Here is a 23795-nt window from a genome sequence, read left to right on the forward strand (position 1 = left end):
AAAAATTGAAATAGCTTAAAATATTTCAATATTGGTGTATAGAAAGAGCTTGATGAGATAAGAATCTTTATAAATTTTTTAAATCCAACCAAAATTAATGAAGTTATGACTATTTTTATGCCCTGCGTGTTTGGATATTTTTCCCTCTTTAAGACCATATGCATTTTGTCACATTTTTTACACTACTTTTTCAGTAAAAATGCTATATCTTTGTTAAAACAGAAAATTAAAAATGAAATTTACCATATAAGTGTATTTTTGTGCTAGGAATTAGAATATGCTACTGAAAATCTCCAAAATTTAATGGTTTTCAAATAATCTGCAGTAAATGCACATAGATATGTTGCAGTTCCTTAAAAATGCCATGTATTTATTAAAAGAAGTTAAAGAACTCAAAGCTGAATTGTAATGCATTATATGTACAAATAACTGAAATCGAAATCTAGGACTGTTTAAAAATGAATATATTGCAATATTTCTTTGGTATTATTGTAGATTAATATCCTCCGTTACCCCCCCCTCCACTCCATCTGACCACCTCTCCAAAATATGCGATTTTACCTTTGTAGGCAATTACGTGTGAATACCTTAAAAAACTTTAATGAAAGATAAACAAGTATTATTATAGAATTTAATGTAAAATGATTCCCTATTTTGAGCCATTCTAGCGTTTTAGGGCAGTTAACCATTTTTTTGTCTATCAAAGATAAATCCTGTGCGCCTTTTTTTTTTCTTAAGATGAGTATGTGTGGTTTTAAGAGGGTCATTATGCAATTATGAGAGGGTGGGGAGGTTGCCACTCTGACTTTAGGTTAATGATAGAGCTAAGGAAAATTATGTGTGAACATCCTGAAGACTTGAAAGAAACAAAACAAAAACAATTTTAGAATTTAGAGTGGGGGTTATTTTCACATAAATTTAACGTAAAATAATTCACCATTTCGAGATTATTCTAGCGTTTTAGGATAGTTGACTAATTTATTTTTTATGGGTGATAAATGGTGCACTTTTCTTTAAGGAAAGATTTTTTTTTGTTTTTTAGACACTTATATGTAGCTTACCAAGGAACTTTGTTTGGTGAGGAGCTTGCCACTTAGACTTAGCGTTATTGTTAGGGCTAAAGAAAGTTTTAAGAGGAGGAAGCTTGCCACTTGTACTTAAAATTAGAGGTAGGATTAAGGGATTTTTTTTTTATTTTCAAGAAGGCGGACTTTGGGCCAAGATCACAGTGTAGTATTCTGATGCTACAATCCGCCTTTTCTGTCCTCTGTCAGTGAAGGAGAAATCCTTCATGACTGAGACAATTTTTATGCTTGTTTCTATCCAGATTGACCCTTTTTGGGAAGCTGGATTTTCCTCGCATTAACTGACCTTGTGTCTAATTGTCCTCGTGGGGAGGCAAGTAAATAGGAACTTAACTACAATTACCTCCTACAAATATTTAAATATTGATTTTGTACTTTTTTATATATATATATATATGTATATATATATATATATAATTGGGTATAATCCGCTGAAAAAAATTGTCAAAAAGAGACGAAAAAAATATATTGGGTGGGGGTACTGCTCGAACACGCGAAGCAAAAAAAATCATATTTCACATTTTCGTTTTTTGTTTTTTTTCAAACAAAACACTGTTTAAAAACGAATGTAATGGATAAAAGTGCACACGTTACATATTTGTTTTTCAACTATATTTTTAAAATTTGACCAAAAATAATGCCGGATTGCTTTAAAATTATATATTCTGATAACCGAATAGCTTTAGTTAAGCTAATTATGTTTTAATAAGATGAGCTCCAACTAAATATGTAAGAACATTTTTTTTATATTCATATTTTCACTTTTTTTAATTTATAATTCGTTCTGGAAAAAAAAAAAAAGTTTGTTTACAGTAAAGTAATTAATATTAGCGATAGTTGCTGCTGCTTATACAGATCGTTTTTAGATACTTTTTAAAAATAGAATGATTTTTTTTCCGGGTATCATGATTTTAAATTGTTTGGTACCACAAGAGAAAACCAGTTACATTTTTATTTTTAATGGATAAATGTAATAAAAAGATTGATTTATTTAACAGTGGGTGTCTGTAGGAATTTTTTTTAAAAATTTTCCAAACTCGTCATTTTGACACAAAAAAATGAGCTTTCAAAAGAATTTCTGACAACCGAATGTATTAAAAAAAGTGATATCTCTTGTAGTTAATTCCCAAATTTCATGACGAAATTCTTAAGAGAAACGTGGTACGACCATTTATAAATCAGGGGGGGGGGTCATTACAAAATCTTACCGAAAACGCTGTTTTATAACTGTTTAGCACTTTATTTGCTTTAAAACTCTTAAAATACATAATGTACATTATTATTATTTATTAATTTATTCATTTTTGAACAAAACGGTGGTATATTGAGGACTTAAGGTGCTTTGGGTTTTAAGATATGACGATTTTAGCAGAAGCCCTTTGAAATCTGTATTTATCCAAAGCGTTTTATCGTCCATGTGTATTGCTAATTTAAGTGTAAGCATAGCAGGTGCCCGACTCCCATGGCAAGTCTTTTCTGATTGGTCAAAGTTGGATTTTGACAGCCAACCAAATTGTTGGAAATTAACCAATCAGAGTTGAATATTTTGGTATTTTGTAAAGATTTGTAAATATTGTTGTTTTTAGCTGCTGCTGCTATTATTTGTCATAGTTAGGGCTGTCCCTTCTAATTCCTAATGTGTTTGCTGCTCCTGCTAATTTGTTTTCTTTGCGAGAAAGCTTCACAAATCGAAATGAGATCTTGTACTCAACTTCGTAACAATATTGATTAATAAGAGCTTGAAAAAAAGGACAGCACAGTTATGTCTAGAACCACAGAAGATGCTAACACCTTGTTGACTGCCTGTCTTTGTTGGTCCCAGTAGCCTTGGTTTGTCTAAGGCGGATCCTATCCCCGAACAGGAACCTCTTATATGGTAGTTTAAAATCATTACTCTGGTAACTGGGTAATTTTTACTTATCAAAATGGGATTCTTTACTTCATAGGTAAAATGTGAAGAGCTATTAATTCTTTTCATAATCTCCTTGAGATACATAGTGTCTGTTGGAAATTCTTGTCTCTGGAGAGTTTTCATCAGGTAAGTCACCACTTTGAAATGGTTGTCCCATAATCATCCAAATTTGATAGCTATGAACTTGAACATCGAGGTGATCCTTAGCAAACAAAATAAGATTGGAAACATGTGGAGGGGTACTCTTGACCCAAGATCATTCATCAAAGTATGAGCCTTCTGCTAGCACTCTCATTCAGACAGGGTAATTCTTGTGCTTGCCACTGAAGGCTTCCTTCATGTAGCCAAGGACCAGTACACCAACATTCAAAGCGGAATTGGAACTTCCTCGATGTCAATTTACTTATGATTAGATTAGCTGGATTTTTGTGTAGTAGCCACATATTTAAAAAGAAGTTGTAAACTATATCGGGACTTTAACTGCTGATTCATTTGCATGATGTGCTTGAGTCTGTTCTTAGTAAAGATATTTTTGCTGGCTATGGATTGGGATAAAATCCAGGACAACACCACCTGGGCTTCCGTGGTCATACATGAATTTATTGGGGGCAAACTACTCACAATTGTCTAGTATGGTTGACAGATACTTGAGAGCAAGATAAACTGCTATTAACTCTAACAAAGTTTTTTTTTCATCAGTGCAATGTTTGCATCGGCAAACATCAAGTAGAATCGTTGTTTTTGTACACTGTACATTGTAAACTCATGCCACCTTAGAAACTTGGAAAAAGTGATTTTAGTAGAGTTTTAGAGACCTCTTTAATTTTATCTGGGTTACGCTTTCAGTAGTGCTCTAAACTAGAGCAACAAATCTAAGATTGCACTATTACATTTCGAACGTGGTATATTGCAGTCCAAAAGTGCTCAGTATCCTGGATAAAGAAGGTATGTTTAAATACAGCATTGACCAAGAGAAAGAACTTCTGTCTTTTGTTAACTCTGTGTTACCCAGAAGCCATAATAGTCATAATATATTACTAGCAGTACCCGTGGAAATTCCACGGTAGTTGAAAACATCAACCCTCATATCAGCAAGCACCTAATCACATAAGCAAACAATTAATATGAGGCTGTCTTTCAATAGAATAATCCGTGGAATATTTGTTTGGATCAGAAGGTGATTTTTTTTAGACAAATACTACTTGAACTACTTGAGAGTATTACACGAAATAGAAATACAGTGAAACATCTAGATGTTAATTTTATTAAAGTGACTTGTAAATCAGTAATAATTATGTTACTAGAAACATGTTACATCTTAACTTTTTGCATTTTTTCATAGTGGTAAGAGAACGGGGCCAATTTGCAATATAAATATCTAAAAAAAATTATTTCTTTATATCTTGTGGTAAGAGAACGGGGCCAATTTGCAATATGATTTAATGATGGAATAAATCAGTAAGTAGTAGAATTGGTGGGATTTGGTTGAAGAATAAAAATGTAGGTTTTTGGCAGATTATATGGCAAAACTTGAAATATAGTTCATAAAATAATTTTAAAAAATTTCATTATGCAATTGAATGTCTGAATTTGTTAGGTATTTCCATTATCATTATTGAAGTTATTTAAACCCCTAATCACATCTTTATTGTTATCTTGCAATAGATGTTGATAGTTGTAATCTTGACAATGGATATTGCTTGCCTGATTTGCAGAATTTGTATTCCATATGATATTGGGGTAGTATTCAAGATGGGCATCACTTTTTAAAAAGTGATATCAACTCTTAATACTGTAAAGAATCTGTTTGAAAAGATCTGGTAATTTGACTTTTACAATAAATTACCTCCACACAAACAATGATTAGGAAATGAAAACATTTCATTTTGAATAAAAATCAATTCACTTATAAATTTTAGGAGAAAATATTGCTTAATTATTGCATTTTTTCATAAATTATAATCATACCATAGATAAAATATTTTATAATTTTATGAAAAAACTAAGGTCTTGATATCTAAAAAAAATTATTTCTTTATATCTTGTGGTAAGAGAACGGGGCCAATTTGCAATATGATTTAATGATGGAATAAATCAGTAAGTAGTAGAATTGGTGGGATTTGGTTGAAGAATAAAAATGTAGGTTTTTGGCAGATTATATGGCAAAACTTGAAATATAGTTCATAAAATAATTTAAAAAAATTTCATTATGCAATTGAATGTCTGAATTTGTTAGGTATTTCCATTATCATTATTGAAGTTATTTAAACCCCTAATCACATCTTTATTGTTATCTTGCAATAGATGTTGATAGTTGGAATTTTTGTTAGATGTGTTTTTATTGTTATCATTATTCAAATTATTCTGACTTTACTCTTATTTTGATTGTAATCTTGACAATGGATATTGCTTGCCTGATTTGCAGAATTTGTATTCCATATGATATTGGGGTAGTATTCAAGATGGGCATCACTTTTTAAAAAGTGATATCAACTCTTAATACTGTAAAGAATCTGTTTGAAAAGATCTGGTAATTTGACTTTTACAATAAATTACCTCCACACAAACAATGATTAGGAAATGAAAACATTTCATTTTGAATAAAAATCAATTCACTTATAAATTTTAGGAGAAAATATTGCTTAATTATTGCATTTTTTCATAAATTATAATCATACCATAGATAAAATATTTTATAATTTTATGAAAAAACTAAGGTCTTGATATCTAAAAAAAATTATTTCTTTATATCTTGAAACACAGACAGAAACAGGTTTCAATGAAGATTTTCAAATGGAAAATAAATTTTTTCTGAATATTGAATTAATAAAAATGTTCAAATTCAACAAAAGTGCATTGAATTATGAGTTATAAATCCATTCAATTAACATTACAAAATATTAGCAAAACCTTTAAGCATTAAAATACCTAAAATGTTTTTTTATTAATTGAAAATAATATTTTAATAAAGCTCCTACGAAACCATGTTCAAAGATCAAAATGGAGAAAAGTTTTTATTCAAATACAAGTCTGAAAATATCCAATGATTCATCGAAAAGATATAATATGTTATTTTTCAAAGTTCAATCAAAACTCATCAATTGAGTTTTAGAAATATCAACAATTAATATTTGCTTTGAATTTTAATCAGCAATACAAAAATCATATATTACATTGAAGCAAGGTAATATTTAAATTCAAAACGCTGAATATTTTGGAAAGTTAAAAATGATAAAAAGTTCTGTAATTGCAACACAAAACATTAGGCTATATAATAAACAAACAATATTAGATATAAATTTGAATAGAATGAAATTTGTGAATACAGTTTTTCTTTAATTATAAGTATCGCATGAAATAATGATGTTCGAATAAATGAAAAGGTTTTTATGCAACAAAACTATCTCTTTCATTTTGATTTTTTTTTAATAAAGATTTGGAAAATCAGAATATTTTCTTGAAATAGAGTTGAAAAGTTGAAATATTGATATAGATGCCTCACTATCTCTTGATAATATAAACAAAACTTACCTGAAGTTTCTATTCAGAAGCATTTTCCTCAATAAATGCTATATGTTATGTGTTTCAGGACCTTGTGTATTTAATCCATAAGTGGTTGCGTAAGTCTCATGAAACACATTCAAATCCAGATTCCTTTAATAAGGTGTATGTAATGTCAACAAATTGGAGCTGTTCTGTTTTGTAATATTCAATTTTCAAATATAAGGAAATCAAAATGTTATGATTTTATTCAAATGTATTTGTCCATCCAACTCCTGTGTAGAGGAATTTATTTGTTTTTATTCAAATGTAAGTTTGAATATATCTAATGATTCTTTTAAAAAGCCACCAAAAGTGTATACTTAACATATCAACTGAGTATTAGAAATATTATCAATCGAAGAATCTGATATTTCATTGAAATATAAAAATATTATTTCACTTCTAATCAATGAATAATTATAAAAGTTAAACTAAATATATTTTTCTATATCAATATTAATATGCATGTTAATCATAGGCTAGTATATTGGTATATAAAGTGAAAAAATAATTGAATAACGTTTCATAAACATTTTTAAAATGTATGTAATTATAATTTTTTTTTAAAATTCCAGTTACCTCATGAATAAAAGTAAATGTCTTTTTTCAAATATTATTAAGTAAAGATTTTCCAATGTAGAAAATGGTTTTTCTTTGAATTTCAATTTATCAATTTATAAATATTTAAAAATGTGGGAGATTTTCCCTCAAACCTCACTAAATTCAGACTTTAAAATGTCATAGAAATCTAAAGTTTTTACATTTAAAGACATATTTCAAAATAGGTGAAATAATGTATTTTATTTTACATCAACAATATTTTTAAATGCTGAAGAAATTTTCTTCAGATTAACGAATATTCCTAAATTTAAGGGAATATTATTTTAAATTTACATTTCCATTTTATGTGCAAGTTTTAAATTTCTCTTTACAATTATATTCATTAAATACAAATACAAGAAAAGTGTTTCCTTTCCACAATGCAAATTTATAAAATATAAAATAAATATTTTTCTTTCCAAGTACTGAGAATTGTAATTATTTCTTGATTATTGCAAAATGTAGAAGTTTTTTTTTAGAAATGTCAATGAATAAAAAGAGTACATGTAATATTTATTTTAAATCCTGTAGCTGAATCCAATGAAGATTTTCAAATGAAAAAACAATGTTTCCTTAAATTTATATCAATTGTACTGCTGCACATGTATTTTTTAATATTTTAGTCATGATAGAGATTTAGAAAAATACTTCTCTGCAAATTATGTTCTTGGTGTAAGTTTTTCCTTTTTTTTCCTTCGCTGTTAGTTTTCATGACTTTAACTCGTATATCAGTGAGCCTACGGGCTCTTGAAAATGCAACATATAGTCATAGGCTAAACACAAGTTGTGGTAGAAACAAACCAACTTTTTCAAATGTCTGACCTTGAGATTTATTTATAGTCATTGCATATGATAACCGAATCGGAAACTGATATCTTTCTAAAATGAAAGGCAATTTGGGGTCACTTGGGGCAAGTTTTATACGAGGAATGAGAACATGCTTTCCTAATAATGAACCACTTATTAACGCCGCTTCAATTGAATGTGCATATTTTTTACTTCTAATCTTGTTCCATTGCACAGTCCATTTTTTATGGATATATTTCTGAGAAGCATGACTATGCATCCAGTTTTTAAAATCAATTTATGAGGAGGCATTCCAGATGGCGTCAATGAATTAAGAAATTCGGGTTGATAACGCATAGCTTCGACAGGACCATCAGTCTGTATTTCATCTGTGCTATAATATATGCGGCTTTCACCAGGAAGTTGATGTAAAACCTCTTCATTGATCAACAGAATTTTTTGGTGAAAAAATTATCCTATTTCTTTTATCATGTTGTGATATATTTTTAAAAATATCATCAACCACAGACCCATCAAGGCATGATATTTGTGGCACTTCTATATCATCATTATCAGACTGGCCTGGATATTCCACAAGATTTGTTGATTCAGTAACCATGAGGCAAATTCACTTTCACTGAAGCCATAGAGGAGAATTTTTAATGCAAATTTCAATTATTTCCTCACGACTTCCCCTTGATAATATGGGTAGAACTTGCCTGAAATCTCCCCCCAAAAGCATAATTTTTCCTCCAAAAACATTATTATTGCTTATGTCTTTCAAAGTTTTGTCAATTGCTTCCAAAGCAAATGAAGGGATCATAGAAGCTTCATCTAATATAATCAAATCAATATTTTTTAAATAATTTGCATGATCAGACGTGGGAGAGACATTGCAAATAGAAGTTTCTGTTAGTGTAATAGGTAATTTAAAATTTTTTTTAAAAATTTAAACTGTGGATTGTTCTTCCTTTTAAAAGTAAAGTAGAAGCAATACCTGTCCAGGCACCACAACATACTTGATAGTTTTTTTTTGAAATATGAGATTATGACATTAAACATAAGTTTTGCCACATCCTCCTGGTGCATCCACATAAAAACAGGAATATTTAGGCACTTTTCCTTTTCTCTTCATTGTAACAGATTCAATCACAATGTCACTGACCAGTCTTTGTTCATCAGTCAGTGTGTTTATGTCTGGGTAATTTGAGACAGCTTCAGGTTCCATTTGCTGTATACCAAAAAGGTCCAGGTAAGCCAATTGTTAAACAATTAGTACCATTTTCAATCAGGACTGTATTGACGGATTGCAAAGCCATATTTTCAGCCTGGTCCATTGCAAATCCCTGGTGTAAAAAATCTTCCATCATAGAGTTCTTGTGGCTATTCCATAAAGCAAGAGAATTTGTAGGGTTTGAATAGACACATATTGTAGCAAACGTGACTCGAAGTTGCGAAGGCATTTGTAATGCAGTGGCTTCAATCAAAGCATTTTCAAATGATTCATCATTTTGAAGGCCAAGTTTTAGACATGCTTCTTTAAATGTAGGCATAAGTTCACCTTCTACAATTCGCAATTCTTCAAAAGATTTTGCTCCAGGAACATGCAATAGTAACATCCGCAAATGAAAATGTTCTATATCTTTAGGGTTCACAGTATACATTCTGCTAATGATATTGATATTCCTTCTTCTTGGTGTCCATGTTTTGGTATTCTTGTTGAAGACATAATGAAGAAGAATGTCAGGATACAAATAATTATGTGCATTAGCATCATGCTCATTCAGCTTAAACCATGCTGTAAGAGTTTTGTCTGCATGCGCAGCTTGTTCTGCATTATCACTGCGAAAGTAAACCCTATGCTGATCTTCAAGATGAACTGCAAGTCTATACACTGTGTGGGACATATGTAGCCTAAATTCTGACAATCGCCACATAGCTTCAGGGCGTGAAACATATCTTCATGCAATATAATTAGTTATTTCATCATGGATTTTGTTCATGTGATTCTGTACTATTCTTTACCTCAATCAAAGCACAGTCATGTCCCTTGTAGATGTATTTAACTATATATTTAATACTCTGCACAGATGAACAGATTTCAACATTAATATGGGCACGGTACTTTTTTAACAAGTAAGAATTAAAAGCTACAACATAACTATTGTCTACAATGTGGTTTCCAACTTGTACAGTAAGTCCATTCGTACGTCTCCTGTATTCTGGGTATCCAGTCAGCGTCACAGAGGTTTCACTTTTGAACTCTTTTGGATAATTTTTTAGGCACACCATCATTCATACAGGGAAAAGAAGGGTTTTTAGGCATACACCATCATTCATACAGGGAAAAGAAGGGTTTTTAGGCACACAAGGTCCATGAATCATAAATATCTTTACTAAATCATGTAAAGTTGGTCATCATTGATATCAGGAATTTCAGCACTAACTAATTTATCGATGTCACTTTTGTTCCTCGGTTTATCCTCATTTCTTAAAACTACCAATATGTGGCAGTGAGGAAGTCCTCTCTTCTGAAATTCTCCAACATAGACGTATGCCACTGGAACACCAAAGATATTTTTGTCCTTTATATCACTCTGTTCTTTCAGTTGCAAGTTATACACTCTGGCAATTAAGTCAGGTCTATTCTCGTGGGTTTCATTTGTATATAAATTGTTCATGATTTCGGGACATTTAGGGTTACATGTGTAGGTTATAAAGAGGTCAGGTTTGCCATATTTTGCCTCTATTGACATTGCATCATTAAAGTTTTGATGCATATGGCGAGGGCTACCAGTGAATGAGGGAAGTATCACTGCCACTCCTGGTTGGATATTCTGATCTATTCTTCTGTTTAAAAAGTTCACACGTAATTGAGATTGGTTATTACGGAGATATTGCAAGCTTCAACTTTCACATAAGCATCCACCGAGTATTGATGAAATAATTTTCCAGCCCGGTGAATTATGCTGAAACCAGCTCTAAAAGAAAGGCGAAAAATGTAAAATTGTTGCATTGTGAGATGATTACGAACTCTTGTTCGGTATTCTTCTGCATGCTGCATTTCACAGTGCCATCCAAATTCGCCATGTGGAAAAAGAATGGGATAACTCATTAGATCTAAATGACATGAGGTGTAGGATATTTTTTCAGACGGCATATTTCTTGGGTAAACTACAATGGCTCTATTTTCTGGCGGGGCACCATTATCACCATTAAATATCATAGCTATTTCATTGCAAGTGGGGAAATTGAATCTCTTTATGTCTTTACCCCTTCTGAAATGCAGCTCACACTTGGGCATTGGTGTATTTTCTCTTATATTTTGCTGTTCTTTTTCAATTAAATCCATGTTCTTATACAAATTTACATAAGGATTTATTTCCTGCATAACTTCATTTATGGTAGACATTGTCTGTGTACAACATTTTGCGTTTTGCAAAGTATTTAATCTGTATTGCAGAGCTTTATTTGCATCTATGATGTACAGTTGACCATACTTAGGGTGCCCATGATCAGGATGCAAGGTTGTAGTTTTATGTTTGTCCTTGGATGCGAAAGCAGTATGGACCTCACCCTGAAGGAACAGATAAGTTCAAACCGAATGATGTAAAAGAAAATGCACAATTGTAATTTATAATATTTTTTAAAAATGAAACAGATTCATGATCAGTCCCTTCAAATAAACGTTTTAATTGCTCTGGATATGGTAGCAATGCTGGTAAATGTAGCTTACCATTATGACAACAATTTAGATTCTCATTTCTAAATCTTAATGCTCCACAATATACACATAATACATTCATTTGACCAATATCAAGTGGTTCTACCACAGTGTCAGAATTACTATTCTGCCTTGGCCTAAGTTGTATTTGGCGTAATCGTTGCATTTGTTGACGTCTCCTATTATCTCTCTCCAATTCACTCATGCTTTCCATTCTGTTTTGAAATCTCCTTCGTTCTTGTTCTAAATATGTATTACGTTGCTGTGCATCCATGGTATTCTTCTAATTCGACCTCGCTGTCTCTCCCTTTCTCTGGCTTGTTGTCTTTGTTCTTCCCTGATCCTTTGCCAATAAGTTCGCATATTTGCATGGATATTTTCCATTCTCCGATCCATAATGAAGTTTATGGAAAAGAGATGTTCTTTTAGAGACTAAGGCGAGTGAATTCCTCAAAATAAATATAATATTTTCTGCAATCTGTATTGTTTAAAAATCTTTTTTTAATATTTTTACATATGAAAAAAAATACAGAAATTCACTGCAATAAATACATTATGTTTTCAAATTGATATTTTAGTGTTTTAAAGTGGAATATATATAGTAAATTTATCAAAATAATTTCCGAAATAAATTTTGATCAGTATATTCATAAATTAAAAGATGCCAATTCTCTTGCATATTTTTCATTTACCATTTAAAATAGTTTAAATATTTTTTAGGTCACACAGTAAACAAAGATAGATTTAATCCATTCTTAGATAGAAATAAACCTTGAGAGATATTTCAAAATTGTAAATCAAAACAACTATTTAGAGGTAAATGTTTACAAATCCTGTTTGTGAATTTAAAAACTAAAATATAAGAATCTAAGTAAACACAACGTATGTGCGATAGAATATGTATATGGTACCAATGTTTAACTCCTCGAGTTAAATATAAATTTAAAATAACAAATATCAGAAAGTAAAGTAGCATTAATAAATGTGAACAAATTTTGTGAATTCAAACTTTCTAATTTGTTGCATTACATTTTAAGTTTACAATTTTGATTAAAAAAAATTCAATTCAAAATAAGATTAAAAGTCACAAGACTCGGTCAAATTAATTTGATAGGAAAAAGGGTTTCCTTTTCAGAGAAAATGTTTCAAAAGTCACAAAAACAAACTTACTATTTAGTATATATATATATATTGTTGTATCAATTTAACATTGGCTCAAAATGTTCTGTTGATTACTTTAAAATTACTCGTGAAAATGACTTCTTATTTCAGTGTTGTCTGCGTTAATGAATTTTAAATTTATAATTTGAACCTGTTTACCCCTCCCCCTCCATGTATATAAATTTTTATATTTTGTAACTAATATAATTTTTTTTTATTTGTCTGATTCATAACGTAAATAGATAAATGAAAATGCAATAACTTTGTTCTTTTATTTTGTTCAAATAAAATTTATGAATAAATGAATGGGTTGGCGACCTGTATAAGGTATCCCCCCCCCCAAAAAAAAATGCGTGTAAGTGAAAACCCTGCTTAAAAGTCAGTAAATCCTTTTTTTTCTGCTACGCACACACAAAATAATAATAAAAAAAAAATATCGATCGAATGATTGTATAAAATGTAAACAGAAAATACTTAGGTTTTAAAAACAAAGCAAAACGTTGTAAGCATAAAAAATTTATTAAAGTAAACGTTAATACCGTCATTTTTTGTGCTTCTGTTATGTCAACACAATCGATAGTTTGCAGAAATATCAATGTATAAAATGTGTTAGGTGAAAGTTCAGTATAGTTGCAAAACACGCGCACACACACACACACACACACACACACACACAAAAGGAAGTATTTTGGGTTTTGTCTATTTCAGGTTTACGCTAGGAAGGGTCCATTATCCTAAGCGGGTGACAGGTATTAAGAAGAAATAAAAAAAATGTTTGATAGAAGTAACCTGTAAACAAAAAAATACTTATGTTTAAAAAAAGGAAGCAAGACGTCGCAAGTATAAAAAAAATTTATTAAAGTAAACATGAATACGTACAGTTTTGAAATAACAAGATAAGGCCGCCATCTTTGTTTCAGTTTTCAATTGGTTAAGAAGTCTCATTTATCCAATCAGAACGAAGCATTCTTTGTGCATCACAGCGACACAAGTTATTTTTTTATTCAGTTTTATTCAAATGTTTATTAGGTGTTTGGAATATTCCATTTTCCTTTTAAGGGTTTTTAGGTTGGTAACGGACGGAGCGATAAGCGTAATAATATAATGATAATTTGGTAAGTGGTACGAGTTAATCTAAAAGTCTCAATATCCTAGATAGAACAGGTGTGTTTCTTCGGTATTGCTAGGAAGGAATCAATATATTAGATCGAGCAATTTTACATAGATCAGATGTTTTTAAATGCTGCATTGATCAGGAGAATGATTTTCACTGTATTTTGTTATATATATATACCAGAATAAGTACTCTGCCTTATTGAGAGTCAGTAATCCATATCCTAGGTAGAGCAGGTCTGTAGTAATACAATAGTATATGCGGTATATGCTTAGAGAAAAGGAAGACAAGAACTTAGTGCTGCTCAGTAATACACTAAACTAAATACAGATTTCCTATTTTTTAGGTAGAAACTCGGTGTTGCTCAGGAGCAATAATTTTAAAACACAGGTGAATGACTTACCTTATTATTTTCAACACATTAAAAGAAAAGAGAAGAATGGGCTGGGCAGATGTGAAAAAAGTGAGTAGAGAGGGATGTGGAAAAATAGGAAAGAAAAACAAATTGAAATCGAGGATTTTTTATGTAAAGATTATATGACACATGTTTTAACCTCTTCTATTTTGTTTTTAATGGCTTTGGACAATACTGGATAACCGTGCTAGTAACAAAAATAAAAATGACCTTGAAGATTCTTAAATCATTTATTTTTTACTAGTGAATTTCAGAAAGTTTCTGATGTCAAAATAAAATCAATTCTCAACTGAATTGAAAAAGGAAAGTTATTCCAAGTGAAAATGCAAGAATTTCTTTAAAATCAGAAATGAGATCAGTGTTCAACCATCAGCATTAGTTGTTTCACGTAGAAGCCATCTATATAGAATGCCATGGCTGTTAGACACAAAATTATATATTCTTAGAGGTATTGAAAACATGTCTTTTGTTTTAGAACTGAAATAATTACATATTTCTATCTTTAATTGGACCAACTCATTCTGCTAGCCTCTGAAAATGTATTGTTTACATTTAGAAAGGTATGACCCGTTTGAGTGATGTTTGATGCAGTGTCATGCGAAACTTGTTTTTTTCAAAAACCAGGCAAACTAGACTATGGAAGCACCAGATAATTCAAAATATAGTGCTATGTTTTTGTTGACCATCGAAACCCTTTCAAGTTAAGCTGTCAAGAATTTTCACTTGATTCTTTCTGTTTTCCAGATCCGACACCTGGTCAGATGATTGTTAATTTTATGCAGCAGGCTGAAGCTCAGAACAATGCAACTATTCCTGGCCACAACAAGGGTGATATGGGGAATAACCATACGGGCCCCGGAGATGTTAAATCTGAAGATCTTCCAGGTATGCACTGTATCATCTCTGTTCTGATCTAAAGCAAGAAGTCATCATATTTCTGAAACACTTTCTCTTGGTTTTCTCTTGTAAACTGCACAAAGCAACAAAAGGAATTGATAAGAGATTCACAAAGTAAATCAACCATGCATTCTATTGATAGATTTTTTTAAAAAAATAATTATTAGTTTTGTTTTTTTGTTTTTAATGATGCTACAGTTTTAAAATGACATTAAAAAGCAGTAAGATTTTTATATTATTTTTTTTATCTTTAACTTGCAGCTGTCAATAGAAAAAGTAAAATTCCATTTCATTTACACAATTACATGTGAACATCCTGGAAATGTCTGGAAAAATTAAAAATAAAATATTATAAACTTAAAATGTTGATTCGCTTTACAATATAAATTTATTGTGAAATTATTAATTGGTTCGTGACAGGACAGAATGAGTAACCATTTTTTACATTTCCAAAATAGCTGGTCCTGGATATGACCTTAAACTATATCCAGTGGCGAGGCCCCATCTTGCGGGCTTTTGGGGAGTGTGGAGCCACCCTTTAATTACCATTGCTCCCAGGTCCACTCTGACCCGGAGTGGTAGTACCTGTTAACTATGGGTTAAATAGAAACCGACTTGAAAACAACAAATATATTCTATTAAACATTTTTTTCCTTCAAAATCTTTGGATTCGGCATTAAATAACCTGAAAAGGGTTGATATGCCGTAAAACAAAAACAACCAACCATCCAAAATAGCTACTAATCTTTTTTTCAGAATTACTAGCATCTTTTAGGTTTTTTTTTTTTAATATTTTTTTTTCCATATTGCCACCTCAAACTTAGTGTATATAGGTTTTTTTTTCTCAGTAGACTTCCCTACCTTTTCATATGTTTTTCAGCAGAAAATAAACAATACCTTTAAGAAATAGTTAGAATTGAGGTTACTCCACATTATTCGTAAATCATAGGTGGCAACATGAAAAAAAATAAAACTAAAATATTATAATTTTTTCGTTGCCGCCATGAAATTTCTTAAACCACCATTGTGCTGTGTATTCAATAGTGATTTCTGGGCCAAACGCTTTGTTGATACCGCAAGCTGTTTCAGCAGGTTTTTGCTTACCTTGAATCGAAATAAGAAAATTGTGTGAATTAGCTTTATTCCATCTTTTGTTTAATTGAAATACAAAGGTCTAAAAGATTTTATTTACATTAAAAAGAAAAGGAATAAAATATCTGAGCATTGCAGAGTTGATTTCAAACTTTGAGAAGAATCATCTCACTCTCCCACTAAGGAATAGTCTAATTCCATTCAGTTTATTTTTGTACTTTGGATGATTGAACCAACATCCACTACAGTTGTGAATGACATAAGAAATAATGGAAAGTCTTACTTTATTTATATATTAGATACTATCAATAAACATTGCTTACAATTGTATGTGTTGCTTCCACGTATAGGTTATACCTAATGACTTCTTGCTTATTAACATTTGTTTTCTTTCTTTCTGTCAAAGAAAACAAGCCACCAGGATTCAATAAGAAGGTGAAAGCATTGAAGATTTTGGCACTTAAAGTCGCTGCTTTTCTAAAATGGGATTTGGATGTCCTTGGGAAAAGGTAAATTGATTTACTTATTTTTAGGTGCCTCAAAAAGAGGTTTAAAAATCTAGTTTCTCAAAATTTGATTTAGACAAAAGCTACTTCAGAATTTCATCAGTTTTGATTTTTCTCAAAATGTAATTAAATTTGTGAGTTATTTATGAATATTATATCACATATATATTATAAAGTTGAATTTTTTTTGCTGACATTGATATTAAAGGCCTACTTTTTTAATTTAAAAATTGTTGAAATGAACTGGGTCATGGATATGCGAGTGGTTTCATGAAGGTTAAATAATTTTCATATTCCGTTGAAAAATGAGCATTCATTACTTGTTCATTTTTATGGTTTCTTATTAAATGTTTGGTATCCTTTAACCATTATGCTTTAATTCTATTGATCCATAGTTTTTACATTGTGCATAATTGCCTAGAATTTAGGATGAAAACATTCTGGCACACTAACATGTTGTTACGTATCTCTCTCTCATATATATATATATATATATATATATTAGGGTTCACTAATGAATCGGGAAGATTTTAAAAATTAGTTATTAAAAAAAAAATAGATTTTAACAACTTTATTATACATGAATGGAATCTACATTCTTTACCATTTTTTTTAATCAAGACGCAATGGAGGGGGATAGCATTGTGGGAGGGAGTGTTAACCTTATCTTCAGACGCCCTTAATTAAACAACTTTTGGAGGAGTGACAAAGCACATTTTCATCTGTGCGGTTATGTAAACAAACAAAACTTCAGATATTGGGCGGAGGAAAACACTTGTTTGCTTCATGAGAAGCCCCTTCATGCTTAGAAAGTAACAGTATGGTGTGACATGTCTGCAAGAGGCATAATTGGACCATTTTTAATGAAAATGAGGCTGTTAATGTAGTCACTGTAAATGCTCAGCGCTATGTTGAGATGATAAATAACTTTTTCACTCCTCAACTTATCTGTTTTGCTGGGATAAGCAAGCATTTTTCCAACAAGAAAAGTCGCATAGCAAGAATTCCCATCGATGCCTTTTAATGCTTTATTTCCAGGTCATGTCATTTCTAGCAATGGAAATATCCCTTGGCTTCCTCGTTCACCTGATTTGAATGCTTGTGACTATTTTTTATGCGGTTATCTTAAAATGAAAGTCTTCAAAAGTGACCCACCTAGAACAGTTCCAGGTCTCAAAGAACTCATTGCAAACGAGATTAAGCAATATCGATAAATATGCTGCAAGAAATCATGCAGAACTTTTACATCTGAATCCAAGAATGCCATGTCACTAATGGTACCCATTTGAATAGAGTAATTTTTAAAAAATATTGCTTATTCATTAAAAAAAGATGGTAAAAATGTAGGTTCCAATTATGTATAATAAAGTTGTTAAAATCTATTTTTTCAACAACTAATTAATTTTTAAAATCTTCCCCTTTCATTGGCAGACCTCACACACACACACATTATATATATATATATATATATATATATATATATATATAATTATTTTTTTTACTATGTGTGTGAGGTGCCTTCAATAAGTTTCCAGACTTTTGTATGGGCACTTTTCTTAATAGTAAACACATGAAACTCTAGTCACCTTTTAAAGTAATCTCCTCCAGCTGCAATTTCCAGTTAGTGTCAGGTATTCAGAAAAGAAATATGGATCATTAGGAATAAGAATACCAACTTTGTGACAGCATTTTATGAGTACCCCCCCCCAGCTTCACTATACTAATCATTTGCTAATATCTTTCCTCTGATGAAATGAAGTAATTCTTTGAAACTCTGCATATTAAGGAAATCTTAATATTTCCTTTTAAATATCCTATTGAACAATAAATAGTGGTAAATTATAACTTAGTCTTTGTTTTCTTTTATTACAAGTTCTATTTTTTGTCTAGTTGGAGCTTTTTTTTTTTTTATTTTGGTTAGGATTACTACATAAACATTAATATTCTCTTTAAGTTTACAGAAGGTTTTTGGCATGTTTTCTTTTTTACATAGGCATCAGAGACCACTCGAGGATAAGGGTTAAAAGTGTACAGTAGTCAATTGGACAATATAGTAATTGTTAGTAATGGGAATTTGGTAAATTTGTTAACTTAAGTGGAACAGCTCATTAAGAATTTGTTTACATTGGACTTGAAGTCAGCTGGAAAGCAGGAAAATGAAAGACAGTTCCACAGGTGTGCACTTCTAAGAAAGTTCATGGAATCTAGGTTTAGGCACAGATAAAGAGTGGGGGAATTATTGATAGTGTTTTCAGCTAGATGAGTGTTTCTTGTGAAAGTTTGGCGAGGGGGGGCCATAGATTGAAGCTCAGTCAAGCACTTGCCATGAAAATAACGATAGACAAACTCGCAGCATCTCTTCTGTGAGATAGAGGTTGCAGGGAAGAGAAAAGAACATTTCCTACGAGGCTATGAAGTCTATTTTGAACTCTATTAAGGCAGAACAAGTCCTTTCTAGCAGCTCCTGCTCAGATGTGGCAACAGTACTCCATCCTTGGATGTACCTGGATGATAGAGAATTGCATCAGCAGTGAGATATCTACTGAATCGATAAAAGGATCCCACTATTTTTCCAACGACCTTGGTAACAGATTTGATGTACGTGTTCCATTTCAGACCAGGAGTAAAGGTCAAGCCCAGAAACTTGTCAAAACATGAGGCCTCCCCAAGACATTCATTTCAATTGATGCCAGATGGAGTGTTGATGACGTAAAGATAAAAGCTTGGTTTTAGATGCATTAAAAGTAACCAGCCAGTCCTTTCCTCATTGTTCCACGTGCTCAAGATCAAAGGAGAGAATTGGAGAGAACTTGGTCATTTACGGTCTTGAATGTGCTACTAGAGATGGTAGTGTCATCAGCATAACTGTCTACAAATGATGTAAGGATGTGATTTGGAAGATCATTAATGTAGATCCGGAAGAGAGTTGGTAAACTTAATTTTTGCTTCTGAATATATTACATAATATATAAGAGCAAACAGTTAATAAAACATGTTAAAAAAACACTTTGAAAAAGAGTTAAAAACATATTTAATCTGAAAAGGAAACACTTGATAAGTGGATAGTCTTTAATCCGCGGAGTTTCAAAGAAATACTTTCCTTCTCATCAGAGGGTAGGAATTAGCAAAATGCGGGATCGGATTTTGCATACAAAAGTATTTGATGAAACTACAAGTAAGTCAAAGATCTTACTTGATAACAAAAAGTGAAGCAGAGGGAATGTGGTGAAGAAAAGGGTGATTACACGTGAATGGATAGTCTGGTGAAAGGTAAATAATCCAATGACGGTAAAATCCAAAAATTTAACTCCAAGAAAGTTAATTGAGTTTCCATTTGCACAAGTAAAATCCAAGGAAATCACGTAATTGGAAGATGGTCCAAAATAATCCAAAAGGCTGAAATCCATGGAATAATTCATAAATATGTACAAAGAAAAGAAAAGGGGAAAATTCCAATAATATTAATAAAAGAAAAATAAGACTGCCGAGACATAATAAGAAAGATTAGGGAAGAGGAAAAAATCAGGGAAGAAAAAGAGGAAAAAAAATTAAATGGTGATAGAATTAAATATAAGATAGAAAAACAAATGTCAAAATGACCCAAACAAAAAGGATGTTAAAAGGCGCGAAAAAAATATAGGGCAAAAAAAAAAAAAAATAGGTCAACTGAAATGTACAGGTTATTACTTAAGAAAATATCAGCAAGAGTTGTTAAAAGACACTAAATGGAAAAAATAAATAAATTAATAAATAAATAAAAAATAGATAATAAAATATAAAAATAAAAAAAAAATTTAAGGGGGAGGATGGCCGGTATCTGCAAATTCAGGATAAAGCAAGTATGTAAAGCATATAGTAAAATATAAGTAAATATACATGCAGGATATAGATGTGTGGGTAGATAGGAATATTTAAAGACTTAGACGGAAATTGCAGATAAAAAAAACCGGCCAAACAAAGAAGAAATAAAGAAGTAAAATAAAGGATTATTAAGTTATAAAGTATTAAGAAAGTATGTATAAAAAATGATAAAGTTAAAGAAAAATTATATATCTATCTGAAAGGTTAAAGTAATAACTATGTAATTTCAAAATTACTATAATTAAATTTGGACTTGTGTTTACAGAAAGAGATCAGTTCGTTTTTAGAATTTATTATATTGTTACTTTGAGGGGAATTATAGTTATAGCTTCGGTTGTGCAGAGGTGACATGACTTAGAGCCTGGAGTATAAGACTTAACTTTTTTTATGATAGTCCATTTGATTGAGAAGGGAGTATTGTTAGAGTTAAGTTTTTTTAATTAAAGTGGTTAGAGAAGTTCCTTGGTTATTATTAGAATTATGGTTGTTAAAAGAAGAAATGTGGTTTGATATTCTTTTCTTAATTAATGTTGAAGTAGCGCCGATATATGTATGTACTTTATTAAAAGCTTGAGTTCTGATATTAATATTAATTTGCTGATTTGTATGAGTTAAATAGTTTGAATTTTGTTCATAGTGTTCAACAAATTGTGGGACAATGATTGTATGAGGACTATTTTGGAGGGGATAATGAGTGTTGTTAGTGTTAGGATGGCTGTTAGGAGAAATATTATTATTTTCATTATTATTATTATTGTTAGTTGTATGATTGTAGATGGAGGGGCTGCTCGAGTGGTATATTGGATTAGTAACTATATCAGATGGGGGATGGGAAGAAGGATAACTTGAAGACGAAATATTAGTGTCTGTTATGGGAGGATTACATGGGAGCTCAGTAATTGTGCATGAATATATAACATCTTTATGGATGCAATCATTATTGAGTGAGCAACGATGTTTGTTATTACAATTACAGTTAGTTTTAGGTTTAATTGGGAAAGGGATTTTTTTGGGGTGATTTGATGTTTTTGTTATTAGATGTTAAGATTCTTTGTGTTAAATTAGGCATTGTAGAATAAGAAATCCTGATTGAGTTTTTATTGAAAATAGGACTATATCTGTGTGGGTATTTGAAAGAGTTTTGTACAATGTTGAAGAATTCCTTAGGTATATTAGTTTTGACAGTTACGCTAAATGGAGGATTAAACCAAATATTTTTCTTTCTCCTGATGCGACTTAGATGTATTGCAATTAGTATTTTGTTTTGGATTATATATGTAAACTGGTTCATTGTTATTGATAGCAGCAGATCTTGTTATTTACTGGTTTCTTACGAGTCATATTCTGTGTGATTACAGATTTAAGGCGGCCTGCAGAAGGAGTATATTGGTTGTATTTAATCTTTTCCTTGTGTCCTGAGTTCGTTAAGGCATTATTGAAGAAAGTAGCATTGTGATTAAAAGTTTTTTATCAGCAGAAAGAGCAGAAATTCTTCTAGAGACAGATGGTACTATAGATTTTATTATTGAGTTTGAGTGGTTAGAAGATTTATGGACGTATAAAAGCATAAGGTTAGGTTTGATAGGGGCTATGAGTTTCGGTGTTAAGATTAAGTGTAACATCTAGAAAATTTGAAGATTTTTTGTTTGGTTCGATAATTATAGAAAGGCCAAAGTTATTAAAGAAGTTATGTAATTTTTTAATTGTTTTGTTGTACTCCGTAAAATTTGGCAGCAATTCTTTCGATTCTTTCCTGGCTGTTGTAGTAAAAAGGGCATCATCTCTATAAAGGCCCCCTTGAATATGTTTAAAGTGGTATTTAAGTTCTTTCAGTAAGAAGAGTCCCACTAAATCGGTAACTTCTGCAGAGTCAGAAGACCCATCAAGATGTCAAAATTATCAGGAGTGTCCTTTCTAGTCGAAAGTTTATTGTTAAATTGTATAAGGGACTTTCTCGCTAGGAGAATTAATTAATTTCTAAATTAGTTAAGTAAGAATTTTTTTAGCAAAGATTAGAGCCTTATTTAAAAGGATTGGAGAAATTGATTGATAATAATTTTGGATGTCAAAGGTTATGAAGTTAAGGAGGTGTTTATTTTTAAGGGAGATAAATCAATTACGGACTCTGAATTTAGCCAAAGAGGGAAACTTGCTTTTTCTTTAATAGAAGGGATAATTCTATCTAAGATATTTTTACTTACAGCACCTAAGTCAGAGTTAGATGGGCAGATCAATCTGATGGAGGGGTTGTCTTAGAAATTAGGTTTATGATCCTTGAGGGTGAATCTAGGGGTACCCGGAGAAATTATTTCAGTGAAGTTATGAATATTCATAGAAGTTAGTAAAAGTTTAGCTTCAGAATTAATGGAATCTAAAGTCTTAGGAGGGACTATTTTATAAGATTTATTAAGTTCTTTATACAAAAGTCTTTTATATGTAGGATAGTCAAGTTTATAATAATTTTTTGTCTTATCAGCAGGGACGAATATATGTTTATTCTTTTTAACTTTTTTGGCAAAATTATTTATTTTTCGTGTAACCGGATTATAATGGTGTCTTTGTTTCTTAGATTTAATTTTTTTAACTAAATTTAACATGGAATTCTCAAACTCCTCAAGGTAAGGGTTGTATTTGGGGTGGGCAGTGGTTTTTAATCCGTAAAATTTGGCAGCAATTCTTTCGATTTTCTTTTGTTCTCTGGGAGTTGATAGGGAGTTCATTTGTTAAGATTTCTGGGTGAGGTTGGTTTTCAGAAGAATTTTCAGAGGAATTTTAATGTAAATTCTTATATAATATATATAATTTTTATATAAGATATAATATATATAATATTTTATATTATATAATATATAAATAGTATATAATATATATTATATATATATATATATATATATATATATATATATATATAGATGTTTGTGTGTATGCCTGCTAAAAATTTTTCTCGTATGCATCATACACGCTTCAACTCGGCATCATTAGAAAGAGTGATCTCTCTGACAAATATCTAAAAATTAGAAAAATGGTCAATTATTTTCGTCACTTAAAATCATCTCTTTCTAAACGATTTCAACAACTATACATGCGTCAACCATTGTT

General features: G+C 30.8%; 1 protein-coding gene across 1 annotated transcript in view; it reads left to right on the forward strand.

Moving 5' to 3' along the window:
* LOC145277820 (integrator complex subunit 8-like) overlaps positions 1-23795 on the forward strand; it is a 163719-nt gene that overhangs the window by 5274 nt on the left and 134650 nt on the right. Inside the window, exons 2-3 of the mRNA XM_080129719.1 lie at positions 15085-15225; positions 16736-16838. Of these exons, the coding sequence (XP_079985845.1) occupies positions 15085-15225; positions 16736-16838 (244 nt within the window). The remainder of the gene's footprint in view (positions 1-15084; positions 15226-16735; positions 16839-23795) is intronic.

This window comes from Euprymna scolopes, chromosome 6 (assembly GCF_053919585.1).
Source record: "Euprymna scolopes isolate OS-2025 chromosome 6, ASM5391958v1, whole genome shotgun sequence".
Classification (NCBI taxonomy): Eukaryota; Metazoa; Mollusca; class Cephalopoda; order Sepiida; family Sepiolidae; genus Euprymna; species Euprymna scolopes.